At 38.6% G+C, this 14,224-nt stretch overlaps 1 protein-coding gene across 1 annotated transcript; it reads left to right on the top strand.

Moving 5' to 3' along the window:
• The first annotated feature begins 1,077 nt into the window (after nt 1-1,077).
• Nucleotides 1,078-13,115, top strand: LOC104604963 (Uncharacterized conserved protein (UCP012943)). Its single transcript, XM_010269547.3, has 4 exons — nt 1,078-1,807; nt 2,607-2,796; nt 12,377-12,470; nt 12,564-13,115. Exons 1-4 carry the CDS (start codon nt 1,410-1,412, stop codon nt 12,899-12,901), a joined length of 1,020 nt encoding a protein of 339 aa, XP_010267849.1. The 5' UTR covers nt 1,078-1,409; the 3' UTR covers nt 12,902-13,115.
• The last annotated feature ends 1,109 nt before the right edge of the window (nt 13,116-14,224 follow it).

Here is a 14,224-nt window from a genome sequence, read left to right as displayed (position 1 = left end):
GTACTCCCGAGTATGCCCTAACTCTCTCATTGTGCATCCCTAATCGAGAGACCCTCATCTTTCCCTTCTCACAGGCCTTCCTCTATCTTTCAAAGAAACTGCTCCCCAACCAAGCCTTGCCCTACCTACACAAAGAATAAAGCCCTTTGAATACAAGAATAAATGTCTTTTGTTAGATAACAGATCATCAAACCAAAGATTCATTCACATAGAAACTGAAATGAAACACTTTTCATGCAATGGAATAGATATTTATATCTACAAGTTTTTACACACAAATCAAACATATTAAATAAACAATATTCAACAAAAATAACAAGACAAACATAACACAAACCAGTTGAGGATTAGAAGTATGATTTTAATTAACTGTCTTTTGTTAGATAACAGATGACCAAACCAAAGATTCATTCACATAGAAATCGAAATAAAACACTTTTCATGCAATGGAATATATATTTACATCTATAAGTTTTTACACACAAATCAAACATATTAAATAAAAAACACATTAAATAAAAAATATTCAACAAAATAACAAGGCAAACATATTTTTGTCCATATTAAATGGAGAAAACGTTTAAAACTATGATCTTGAACGAACACATGTATTCACACCAAATCTATCACCATTGTTAAACTAGGCACCAATGCACATGGATGGCTTCTTTCTACTCATCGGCGTTAACGCACTAGATCAAGGGAAGGGATTTTTCCAGATCTATAACAATAATCCGGATTTTTTTCCAAATCTGTAATAATAGGGTTAAACCAAATGCTAATGCACTAGATCAAGAAGATGTTCCCAACTGATCTTATTAGTGTTTTTGCCCTTAACTGTAAGAGGAAGAAGATTATTAGTGTTTTTGCCCTTAACTGATATTATTTTTAAAAAATTAATCTATTCTTGAAAATTTTTTAAATATTTTACTTTTATTGATATTTGGGGCGAAAAATTGCCCTTATCTTTATAAACCCTTTTCCAAACCTGCCCCGAATAAGATGGAGCCCACGGAGACGGGTCAAATTGCCATCTCTCACTTTTGATTTTATTACATTGCCCGTTATACACATTTTAATTGAAGATCGGATCTGCTCTTCACAGAGCGCACCTCACTACAAACTTCATAGCTTATCGCAGGCGTGCATTGAGAACATAGTGAAGATGTTCCCAACGCACGGCTGGGATATTCTGTGAGAATGATCTGAGGCGCAGATCCGAAACACTTATTTGTGGCGATACCGCAGCGGAATAACCGGATAACCGCCTCAAATCTCAACTCCCAACCTCCTCCTCTTTGCTGATTCCACCGTATCGTATCGCCTACTTACAAAAGACGCATAGTAGATTCTTAATCTTATCGATTTTCTTTGCATTTGCTTCTTCATCTTCCTAGGGTTTCAGAGGAATGACTCAGATGGGAGGAGGAGTCATGAGGGCTGCAGCCAAGGTCGCCAATTTCGGCATTAATGGTGGTTTGCGAGGCGTTCCTGCTGCCCCTTTGGGAGAGCAGTCTGTCGCTACCGTCTCTCGAAAAACTCCAAGGCCCTCCCCTGCAATCGTCTCTTCAACGGCCACTGAAGAAGGAAAGTTCGTTGGCTTTCTTTCTTCTCAGGATGGGAAGATTGAGGCCGTTGGGTCGGTCCAGAGACCATCGTGGGAGATCGATGACTGGGAGTTTGCTGGGGATGACGAGGAACTGCTCTTGGATTCCATGAATCCGATGCCTAGAATTGTCTTCGGAGGTGTTCCGACTTTGGAGGAGGCCAAAGAGGCGACTTCTGACCTGAAAGACGCTCTGGAGAAGTAAATTCCTTTCGCATTTTTTCTACTTTTTATTTTGAGAAAATTCTTCGCAGCTTCTTATAGGAATATGTCGTTGATACCATTCTGTTCTGTCATTGGATTTTCACTAACAAAAAATAAAATAAAATAATATGCTTATTATGTAAAAAATAATACAACTGCTAGTTATCGTTTTAGCGGATAAGCTGAATTGATCCACATACATAGAGCATCTTTAAGCAGACATATTCATACACTGCATAGACTAACCTCTGTAACTTTAACGAACTTGATAGCATATAGCTCTCCAGAAGAGAGAGCTACTCAAAGGTTTTAGACTAGAAAGATTTATCTCCCTAGCAGAGAGCCAATTAGTTTCAATTGTCCTTGACCTATTTAAACGTTTTAAATTAACGTCAAATGTGGTGATGACCATTTTGATGAACTCTTTTGAAGTGTTAAGCACAATGCCTTTATGAAGCAGAGTTTCACAATGTGGTTCAACGCTTCTTAAAGTTCTTTCACACCTAACTCAGAATTTTTCTTCCATTAACTCAAGAGGAGCTTTTTTTTTTCATTGTTGAACCTTTATTTAATTAAATGCCAAATTAAATCAAAAGGATAAATAGAGATGAATAAGAACGGATGATAATTGAACTCTCTTTTTCATTCTGCCATTTTAAAGGGATTGAAATGAATCAGACTGTTGAGGTATGATTGACAAGGACTGGCTTATATATATATATATATATAATCTTCTATGTATTACTCTGTAAACAAATGACATTTCTCGCTGATCCTTGCTGTACTCCACATCCAGGGTGTACTTCTCCTCTTCCAATGCTTCTGGATGCATTGACCCTGTTGCAGTTGTTCAAGAATCTACTAAAAACTCTGAATTTCCAGAAACTAAAGTTTGTGTTACTAGTGAAACTACAGTGTCCCGGCCATCAGCACCAATACATGCTCTTCAGGCATTCAAATTGCTGAAAGAAAGTGCTGAAGCTCAGGTTCCAACTTTCCTTTTCTCCTTTTGTCATCTTTGGTTATGCAACATTGTTTTTCTTTTCATTTCTTTAGACTCAAACTTTCATAATCTATCTATCTCCCATCACCCCCTCAAACCCTCATAACAACTGGTATGGCAGCAAGCAATGATAAGGAATTCTGTTGTTCTTTTTTTTTCTTATGTGAGGAACTGGATATTTCCATCAAAACTAGGTGCTTAGGATTTGGAGAGAAAGAAATCAGACTTATTTGTCTGGTTTTGTATTAGTTCTATTCAAGGAGAAAAGACAACTAAAAATGGTACTGTCACGGTTGAATCTAGTTCAAACTTCTGTCCAGTCCACTACTTAAAATACTGGATGAACTGGACTTATTGATGGGGTCTTGGTGCTTGTATACTTGTGACACTGTAAACCTTGTATGGTTTTTTGGTTTCCCTATACTTTTTCTTGTTACTTTCAAAGAAAATATATTTTCACTTTAGTTAGGACACACATCCAGATCAGTGGCATGCTTTATGGTATCAATGAATTTCCTCCACTTTGGTCCTCACACAAACCTGATGGGACACACATAGTTGTTGGGAACTGGGATGATGAGCTAACAATGCTGGATGTTCGAAAATTTAAGTCCATTCACAAATGCAACTTCAGTTATGAGATATCATAAAGATGAGGTGAAGTCCTCCTTACGGGTATGGAGGAACCTGTCTGGAAGAAGATTATTTCAGTGGAGAAAAAGCGTTTTCTGCTTGAAGAATGTAAGGAAGGAGAGGTGTTGAAGTTCGAAGAGATTGGGAGAGCTATGGTTTTCCTATCTCAACAAGTGGTGTTTTGGTTTAAAGGATTTGTTGATGGGGTAATACACGCGGTGACTGAACCAAGCTGGAGAAGTGTTTGGAGAAGAGACGGGAATTTCTACTCAATTGAGAAGAGAGTTAATAGTAAAGGCTGTTTTTTGAGATTGGACAAGGTGAGAAGACGGTAGAAGACAGATCATTTGTCTTCCAGAAGGGAGAAATAGCCAGGGTTGGTCAAGAGTTACTGAGATGTTGCAGGAGTTTGCAGAAAGATGTTGGGTAAAAAAAGAAAAGTTGCTGAGTTGGGTGGTGAAGAAGATGGTTCAGTTTCAGGTTCTGAATACCCAAATGGAAGGCCTTGGGTTGATGTCTGGTAGTGCAGCTTGCACTCCCAGAATCGTGTTGGGAGAATGTAAGGAAGGTTGGAGTAGAAGAATGGTTGTGCTAGCAAAGAAGAAAGTAGTAGATTGGAAGATAATTCTTGATGCTGTTATGTCTAGAATCTCAACCTTGGATTTGGCTGTTCTTGTGCCTTTTGATGACAGAAAAGTGGTGTTAGACTTAGGGGATTTCCAAGCAGAGCCCATGGATTTTGAAATGTTGGAAGGAGCGATCTATATAGTCAAGTGGACACCTTCTTGTAATGAAATCTCAATCTCTGAAGGAAGTGTGAGTTTGAAGATCTTTGGACTTCTCTTCAATTTGTGGCTTGATCATGTCTTCATTAAAATAGCAACAGTATGTGAAGTCTTGGAAGATACTTGCTTGATCGATTTGCATGCAACAAGAATTAAAGTGGCTGGTATTAAACTGGATAGGATTCCCCGTTTGGTCAATCTCTACGTAGTAGGGAAATGGTGGAAATTTTTGGTGGTAGTGGAAGCTGAAGCGGCGCTGTGGTATGGAGGGAGAGAGGTGGAAGATGATGTCAACTGGGCTTTGGGGGAATGCACATGGCACAGAGCGGAAGGAGAGGGAGAAAAGGAAGAAGTTGAAAGGGTTTTTGATCTTAAAGGATTGATGTTGAATAAAGGGTGTGTTCAATTTTCGAAAAAAGGTTGTGGTGATACTAATGTCGAGATAGGGAACATGGAAAAAAGGGGAAAGAAGATAAAAAGACTTAATGGGAGAGAGAAGGCTTGTTACATTTGGTTAAGAGGGGATTTTGCTGCCCAACATGTGTTTCTCTTGGGGAGCACGTGGGCGAAAAAGAGGAGTTTGAGCGGGGCAGGAAATAGATGGGCTTTGGGTCATGCCATTGGGTCAAAAGAAAGAAATTGAGAAGCAAGTTAAAGAATTATTAGATAAAAAATTCATCCAACCAAGCCATAGCCCATTTTCTTCCCCAATCCTCTTGGTCAAGAAGGATGGGACATGGCGTTTTTGCATTGATTATAGGGCAATCAATAACATCACAATCAAGGATTGGTTCCCAATCCCGGTGATTGAGGAGCTTTTGGATGAGCTCAAAGAAGCCCAGATTTTTTCTAAGCTGGATTTATGGGCAGGCTATCATCAAATTAGAGTGCACACAGATGACATATACAAAACAACATGTCGGACTCATGATGGACATTATGAGTTTTGGGTCATGCCATTCGGGCTCACAAATGCCCCAACAACCTTCCAATTCCTCATGAATGATTTATTTCGCCCATACCTTATACTTTTTTTTTTTTTTTTTATGATATCCTAGTCTACAGCCCCACATGGGCCCAACTCTTGGAGGATTTAGAAGTCACTTTGAAGGTTCTCTTGCACAATCAGTTATATGCGAAAGAATCTAAGTGTGCTTTTGGCCAATCCCAAGAACACTTCCTCAGCCACGTGGTAGAAGGAGGCACCTTAATGCCGGACCCAAAAAAAGTGGCAAGCATCTAGCAATGGCCCACACCTACAAGTGTAAAAGAACTTCAAGCTTTCCTGGGCTTGACGGGATACTACCATCGCATCATTAGCGGCTATTGCCTCATTGCTAGCCCATTGACAAATCTACTAAGAAAAGATGCATTCGCATGGATTCCAGAAGCCCAAGGGGCCTTTGAAAATCTCAAAACAGCTCTGTCTTCAGCACCAACATTAACATTACCAGACTTCAACAAAACATTTGTTATAGAATGCGATGCATCTGGTCAAGGGATCAGAGCCGTATATATGCAGGAAGGGAAACCCCTTGCCTTTTTTTTTAGTAAGGCACTTTCAGTACAATGGGGATCTAGCGTGGTGTACACAAGAGAACTGGTGGTAGTAGTAGTCTTTGCGGTATTACATTGGCATTCCTATCTACTGGGGCGCAAGTTCATAATCAGCACCAATATTAACATTACCAGACTTCAACAAAACATTTGTTATAGAATGCAATGCATCTGGTCAAGGGATCAGAGCCGTATTGATGCAGGAAGGGAAAACCCCTTGCCTTTTTTAGTAAGGCACTTTCAGTACAATGGGGATCTAGCATGGTGTACACAAGAGAGCTGGTGGTAGTAGTAGTCTTTGCGGTATTACATTGGCATTCCTATCTACTGGGGCGCAAGTTCATAATCAGAACTGATCATCAAAGTCTCAAACTCTTTACTAGGACAGTGGATTCTATCCCCAGATCAACAACGTTGGGTCTCAAAGCTCATGGGGTTTGATTATTCGATTGAATATTGATTGGGAGCAACAAATAAGGTGGCTGATGCACTGTTGAGACACCCAGAACTGCAGTAGCTACAAGTCTCTCTTCAGCCCACAACTAAATTCTGGGACCAAGTTCGAGAAGAGGCAGCTACAAGTCCCAAAATATAACAGACAAAAGACTGCCTTTCATAGCAATCTGAACCTAATTACATGGTCAAAGGACCCTTGCTCTACCATAAAAAAACAGGTTAGTGCTACCAACCAACTCGGCCCATATAGGCCCATTGTTAGATTATTTTCATGCTTCACCCATAGGGGGCCATTCAGGGGTGCTCTGCACGTACAAACACATTGCATCTCAGTTCTATTGGAAGGGAATGATGAGGACTATCCGGAAGTACATTGCCAACTGCAAGATTTGTCAACAATGCAAATACGAGGCCCAATCTCCAGCAGGCCTACTCCATCCCCTTCCGGTTCCCACCCAAATTTGGGAATGGGAAGACGTATCTATGGATTCATTACCGGGCTTCCGCTTTCAGCAAGTAAATCTATTTTGGTGGTGGTAGACCATCTCACCAAGTATAGTCATTTTCTGGCATTAGCACATCCGTTCACAACAGTAACTGTGGCTGATGTCTTTGTATGGGAAATAACCTGCGTCCATGGATTTCCCAAATAATCAATTTTGTCGGATAGAGATCCCGTGTTCCTTGGTATATTTTGGAAAGAACTATTTCGTGTACAAGGGGTTCAACTAAGGTAATCAACTAGCTATCATCCTCAATCAGATGGACAAATAGAGGTGGTCAACATATGCTTGTTGGCATACCTGTGCTGTTTTTCAGGTTCCAAACCCAAACGTTGGGCCCAATGGTTCCATTGGGCTGATTGGTGGTATAATACCACCTATCATGTTGCTGCGTGGATGACACCTTTCCGTGCCTTATATGGTTGAGAATCCCCAACTTACTGCCTTACGAAAAGGGTTCCTCTCTAGTTGCTTCATTGGAAGAAGCATTGACCCAACGGGATGCTACTCTACAGGAGCTCAAACACAACTTGAACCAAGCGCAACAGTGGATGAAAAACGCATATGACAAACACCGCCGGGAAGTGGAGTATCAAGTGGGTGACTTTGTCTGCTTGAAATTTCTCCCCTACCGCTTACTGTCAATAAGGCAACAATGCTGGAATAAGTTGTCTCCACACTACTTGGGGCCTTTCAAGATCATCGAAAGGATAGGCAAGCTTGTCTACTGCTTGGAGCTACCTGAACACTCTGAAATTCATCTTGTATTCCACATTTCAGTTCTGAAGAAAGGTCTCAAGCCAGATGTAGTAAGTCAGCCCACTCGACCCAAGTTTACTGAAGACATGGCTTTTGTCACGGAACCACATTCCATTATTGGCTTTCGTTGGGTAAATAAAGGACATCATGTGGAACTGGAAGCTCTGGTAGTATGGTCTCAACTACCCAAGGAAGATGCAACATGAGAGCCTTACATCCAACTCCACTGCCAATTTCCCCATCTTGACCTTGAGGCCAAGGTCCAGCTTAACAGGGGGGTATTGTTAGGACAAGCTGCACTGAACCCAGGCCGGTGTATGGAAATAGCCAGCCCAAACTCAAGCCCTAGAAAAGAAGAACTCCACGTCAGCTCTTAGGTCCAACTAATGACAGGGTGGCATAACTGAATGTAACATATACTGGGAATTGACTTCCAAGAATAACAGAATGTAACAACCTCACGAATAAATACAATCAGAGGAAGGAAAGGGGAGGACGACTATTCAGACAAATCTCTCTCTCTCTCTATCTATTATCTATCTATCTGTCTATCTATCTATCTATCTATCTATCTATCTATCTATCTATCTTACTCTCTCATTCAAGGAGGTGGTTCCTCATTAGAACCCTGTGTTAGGCAGTTCCTAACAGTTCCATGGCAAGCAACAACCATTTAAAACATAGAAAATCAACATATGAAAAAAATAGAAATAATATAAATTTCAAAGAATAGAGGGGTTGGGCCTCTATTTTTGTCCTAGAAAAAGAAGAAAAGAAAAGAAAGGATTGAAGAAGTATTTGAGGGTTCAAGACAGTATACATCTTGGTTAAACCTTAACAAATAAGAAAAGGGGAAATCTATGATATGGAAAGAGTTTTGACCAATCAAAACTCACCCATGAATTTTGATAAATAACACCTGGTTCGCTATCACATTTATGATTTCAGTTTATTGGTCAGTTGTTTTTCAGATATCATATCTTTTCCATATCATAGTCAAACCCATAAGAAAAATAATAAAAAGAAACTAGCATTTGAACTCAAACTGAATAATTTAGTTTAATGTTTATTATATTATTATAGTCTTAGAAAGTTAAGAATATCAAAGTACCCAAGAGCACTGTGTAAAAAAATATCTTGGTAATTAAGTGAGGTGACCCTCTATGAGTGCCTTACCACCAAGGCATCACTTTACATGTTAAGCTACGTTGGTATTACTTGATTGTCAATTTGTCATAGGTAGTATATTCTAGAGGTAGTCTCTATTTTATATATAGTGGGTTGTTCTTGTATCATTTGGTGTAGTAATAGTAGACATGCCTTCATTGGGTTATTTGGGTTTTCGTATATTGATAGTAATGTTTGTATTTTATTGGATGGTCACAAGGAATTGTTGTGATTATGTGAACTCATGAAAACCAAATGACCGAGGCATGTACTTCTGGGTGATTTGGTTTATCATTTGGCTTATAGCATGTTTGAGTATTTTTAGAGGCAACAAGAAAGTGTTATGATTATGTGAACTCATTGCTTCACATATTAGGCTACCTTAGTATTTCTTTATATCCCTAGTAAGGTAGTTGATCCCAGAGGTACTCTCTATTTTATCATATGATAGAGGGTAGTTCATGTATGACTTGGGATTGTTATAATAAACATGCACTCTTTGGGTAATTTCGTCTTTCATTTGATTGATATATCTATGTTTTATTGGACGGTTGCAAAAAAGTGTTGTGACTGTGTGGACTCATTGAAACCAATCAACTAGGCATACACTCACAAGGTGATTTGGTTTTAAATTTGATTATTAGCATGTTCTTGACTTATTGGAGGTCACAAGAAAGTGTCATGACCATGTGAATTCATTGTAATTAAATCACCTAAGCATGCAGTCACTGGGTGATTTGGTTTTTCTTTTGATTGATAGCATGTTAGTGTTTTATTGGAAGGTCACAAGAAAGTATTGTGACCATGTGAACGTATCACAACATATTAACCTACCTTGAGATTTGGTTTTTCTATTTTTTCATATGTTAATGGTTATTTTTGTATCATTTGGGGTAAGAAAAAGGCACGCACTCATCGGGTGATTTGATTTTTCATTTGATTGTTAGTATTTGTGTTTTATTGTAGGGTTGCAAGAAAGTGTTGTGACCATGTAAACTTATCAAAACCAAATCACCTAGGCATGCATTTACTAGGATGGTGTTTGGAAGCGTGGGCGTTTATTGGGACCGATTTTCAAGAAAAAACGCCCATGCTTCCAAGACCCGTTTTTCACAAAAAAAATGCTTTAATTTTGTTTGGGAGTGTTTCTGCCACGTAGGCAGTGAACAACACTATGCTGTTTGGTAAGGTGATTTTCATCACCGTTTTTCATGTATGTGCTGACAGGTAAGCACCACATAGGATACATGTAATCACCAATCAGTCAACCGTTGGGGGGAACGGTTCACCGATGCATGAAACGCCAAATTTATGAGGCATGCCCGATTTTTCAATAAACGCCTGAACCAAACAATGAAATATATCGGCGTTTTTTGAAACGCCTATTTGGATCCGATGTGGCACCGTTTTTTTGAAAAACGGCCACGGTTCCAAACATCCCCTAGGTGATTTGGTTTTTCATTTGATTGATAACATGTTTGTGTTTTATTGGAGGATTGCAGGAAAGTGTTGTGGTCATTTCATCTAATCACTCATCATGCTAGGCTACCTTGATATTTCTAAATTGTCATAGTAAGGTAGTAGGCCTTATAGGCAATCTCTATTTTTTCATATGTTAGTGGATTATTAGTGTGTTATTTGGAGTAGCAACAACAGGATGCATTCATTGGATAATTTGGTTTTTCATTTGATTAATAGCATGTCCATATTGTATTAGAGGATCACAAGTGTTGTGACCATGTGAGAAAGAGGCTGATTTCCGGGAATGTTAGGGGTTTGGGAGGAGAGAGAGAGTGGTTAGAAGGGCATTTGAGCAGTTTAAAAGGAACAGAGAAGAGAAGAAAAAAAATTAGGGGAGGGGGGAGAAGAGTGAAAGGTTTTTTGGAAGAAATAGACAGGAAGGTAGTGGAGGTTGAGTTGGATCATGGCTGCTTCTTTGGAACTTTTCCTCTTGGCCAAGATACAAAGGAGGGTTGATGGTCAGCGGAATTTGGAGTTGTCTTTCATTTGCTATTTGCTTGTTATTTGGATGGCAAAGGAAGAGAAATCTTCTTGAAGACAAGGATTGAAAGCAGGCAATCTGGTGGTGGCCATTGGTATTTCTGTTGTAGTTTGGTTTTGTTTATCTTTTTTTACTGAGTTTTCTCAGGTCAAGTGAGTCGACTATGGAGAAAGATTATGGGAGGGGGTGGGTTTACAAAATTGTAATTTGGATATTTGTAGATAGGTGGTTGTTTTTCTTATTGCTGTTGTATGGTGATATCTTATCACCCTCCCAGATTGTATCATTTTTCCTTTTAATGGAAATTTTCTTTTACTTGTCAAAAAAAAGTGCTGTGACCATGTGAACACAGTAAAACCAAATCACCAAGGCAAGCACTCATTGGGTGATTTGGTTGATGACATGTTGTGTTATATTGGAGGAGGGTCAAAAGGTGTTATGACCGTGCAAACTCATTGCTCCACATGTTAAGCTATCTTTGTATTTCTTGATTGTCAAAGTAAGGCCGTACACTCTGAAGGCATGGTTTTCAAGGTGTTGAAGCAATGCTAGGACCGCTTGGTGATGTGGTTTTTTGAATAAAACCCATCTTTCACTATTAATTGTCTCCTAGTCACCTAGGTGATGGGTTTTTCTGAAGAAAAACCATGAATCCTAGGGTATTTTTTTTTGATAATTGAATCGTAGGGTAATTCCTTAGGTTCTATAGCAAGCAGACCATCTTTTTGTTTTTTATTATCAGTAGCAAGCAGACCATCTTTCGCTACTAATTGTCTGTAATCTTCATAAAAAATGTATAAGCTTCATTTGAAATATAGAAAATCAACATATTCATGAAAAATGGAAGAAAGAAAGAAATTTCAGAAGTAGAGAGGTTGAGCCTCTCTATTTTTGTTGTAGGAAAAAATAAAAGAAAGGGTGAAAGAATGTGTTGAAAATGATGATGATGAAAATAATCAATATATGTTGGATAAAATTCTGAGTTCTTCCATGCCTATCAGTTCAAGTTTTGAAGTCTTTGAGGATTTGATGCAGTATACATGTTGATTAAGCCCTAACAAAATGAGAAATAATATAGAAAATCAACATCTTCATGAAAAAAATGGAAGAAAGAAAACAAATTTCAGAAAATAGAGAGGTTGAGCCTCTATTTTTGTTGTAGGAAAAAATAAAAGAAAGGGTGGAAGTAGTAGTTTTGAAGTCTTCAAGGATTCAAGGCAGTATACATGTTGATTGAACTCTAACAAATGAGAAACATAATAAATATTAACTAATAATTTAGTTTAATAATGTGTATTTTTATTATTATAATCTCAAAAAGTTAAGAATATAAAAGTATCCAAGAGCACTGTGTAAAAAAATATCTTGGCGATTAAGTAAGGTGACCCTCCATGAGCACTGTGTAAAAATTATCCTGGCGACTAAAAGATGCAGGTACTTCTTGCACAATCTCTAATTGCAATTTTTTTTTTTTTTCTGAAGGCTTTTGCTTATGCATTTTTTAATACAAGCGAATAATTGACGTTGTTTAGTGTTTACCATTTGAGTGGCAAGTAGTTTTCTAGTCATATACCTGCATGCCTGCAATATATGCTCCAAGGTTCTATTTATTTAGCCATCTGTCTGTGGGAGTAAACCTGAGGTCTTACCTTATGCCTTGCCACTTGCTATACCGTGGTTTCTTATGCTAGTTTTTTACAGTCTGTTGTTGCTTCACTTGTATCTGACAAGAACGTCTGGGATGCTGTGATGAAAAACGAGGAAGTTGTGGAATTTCTCCAATCACAACACACCAGTAAGAATCTCTTCATTTTTTATTTTTCCAGAATACAATTCTCTGGCTGATGTATTGGAGATCCAATGCATTGACATCTTTCTCAACTCCCAGGTGCTGATCGCTTAGGCATGGATGTGAATGTGAACAAATCATTTGCAGATGGTAAGTTCAATGGTGAAGAATCCTCAGAAAGTATATACGATGAGGTTGATGAGGATCATCGTGAGAACCGTGGTGATGGATTTATGGGGTGGATAAATAACGTCAAGCTTACGGTCATGAAGATGGTGAGCAGCGTGTCTGAATTTTTCCATCACATCTTAGGAGGAGATATATCTGTTGATGGCAACGGGAATGGGACTACAGCTACTGTTGAGAGGACTATAACATCATCCTTCATGGCACTGGCGGTCTTGGCAATTATGGTGGTTGTGTTGAAGCGAGGATAAATTTGGTGAATTGACAGTCCTACTTATATGAATTAGCCGACTTTGCATTACATATATATTTTTTTCTTTCACAGCTATTGTTCTGACACTATGGTATGCAAGTAGTTCTGACGCTAAGCTTATTGTACATATAAAGAACTCGCGGGTATGCTTGAAACTGTGATCCATGTAATTAAGGCTTTTCAAAGACTTGAAGTTTATATTTTCCGAGCTATGACTTGATAACCATTAACCATTTGATTAAAACTCTAGGGCTGCATTTGTTTTAGGTGTAAATTCAGTTTTACACCGATGGGAAATGTGAATCGGTTTAGTTGTCGATGGAAATTAGGACTAGTAGATTTTGAAAATTTACACCAACTGTAAAGTCACTTTGGAAGAGAATTTGTTCTGATGTAGGCATGTAGCCATCATTTAAGTCATTACCTTAAGGCTGTATTTGGTTTGAAAGAATCCTTGCAGTCATCTGTTTTCTTTGTTATCTAATTGGTCCAAGTTGTGTCCCTTTTTCATAAATAACATCTCAATCTTTATCTAAGCTCACAAGACACAACGTTTGACTATTACCTGATATATTAGGAATGTGTAAGCTACTGTTTACTAATGACACCATGATGTGGATGAAAAGGTAGAGGTTATGTTGCTTTTACTGTTAAACCAAGTACAGAGAGAGATAAACAACTTAACATACAACTGTCTGCATCTCATTGGAAACACGGCACAGCCCACAGCATAGTGCACATAGCAGGCCCAAGCTCAACTGAGTACTGATGCCAGAGGGGAGTAGCAGGAAATAGAGGTGGCATGATTCGGGGATCCAATCCAATTCAAATGAATTCTACAATGTAAAATTTGAACGTGTTTGAAGTCAGATACCTGTATCTTTATAATTATAGGTTTGTTTTAGTTTTCACCGTTACCAAGGGAACCCTCGATATCAAAATTTTCTTTTTCTTACAGACGATTTATGAACCAAAAAAGGGCCATTATCATCATGGGATGTTACTTCTGGGATTTTTTTTTTGGCTATCCCCCTTGTGGCTTGCGAAGGGTGGACGGAAAATGAATTTAACCTTGAGCATTTTCCTGGCTGGAAGCGGCCGATTCTCAAGTTCGAACCAGGGTTCTTACTCTTGTTAGCACACGAGATTTATGAACAAAATAACCAAACAGACAGCAAATTTATATGAAATAAAACACGAGCTATGGGCCATATGTCAGTGATAAGTGACTTATAAACAGACAGCAAATTTATATGAAATAAAACACGCCTTAAGACTGTTTGGTTTGAAACAAAAGGTAGGGAACTTCTTTCCTACCTTT

This window comes from Nelumbo nucifera, chromosome 1 (assembly GCF_055504915.1).
Source record: "Nelumbo nucifera cultivar China Antique chromosome 1, China Antique-T2T, whole genome shotgun sequence".
In the NCBI taxonomy this organism is placed as follows: domain Eukaryota; kingdom Viridiplantae; phylum Streptophyta; class Magnoliopsida; order Proteales; family Nelumbonaceae; genus Nelumbo; species Nelumbo nucifera.
Note: the sequence above shows the minus strand (reverse complement) of the source record. Positions and strands in the feature narration are given on the sequence as shown.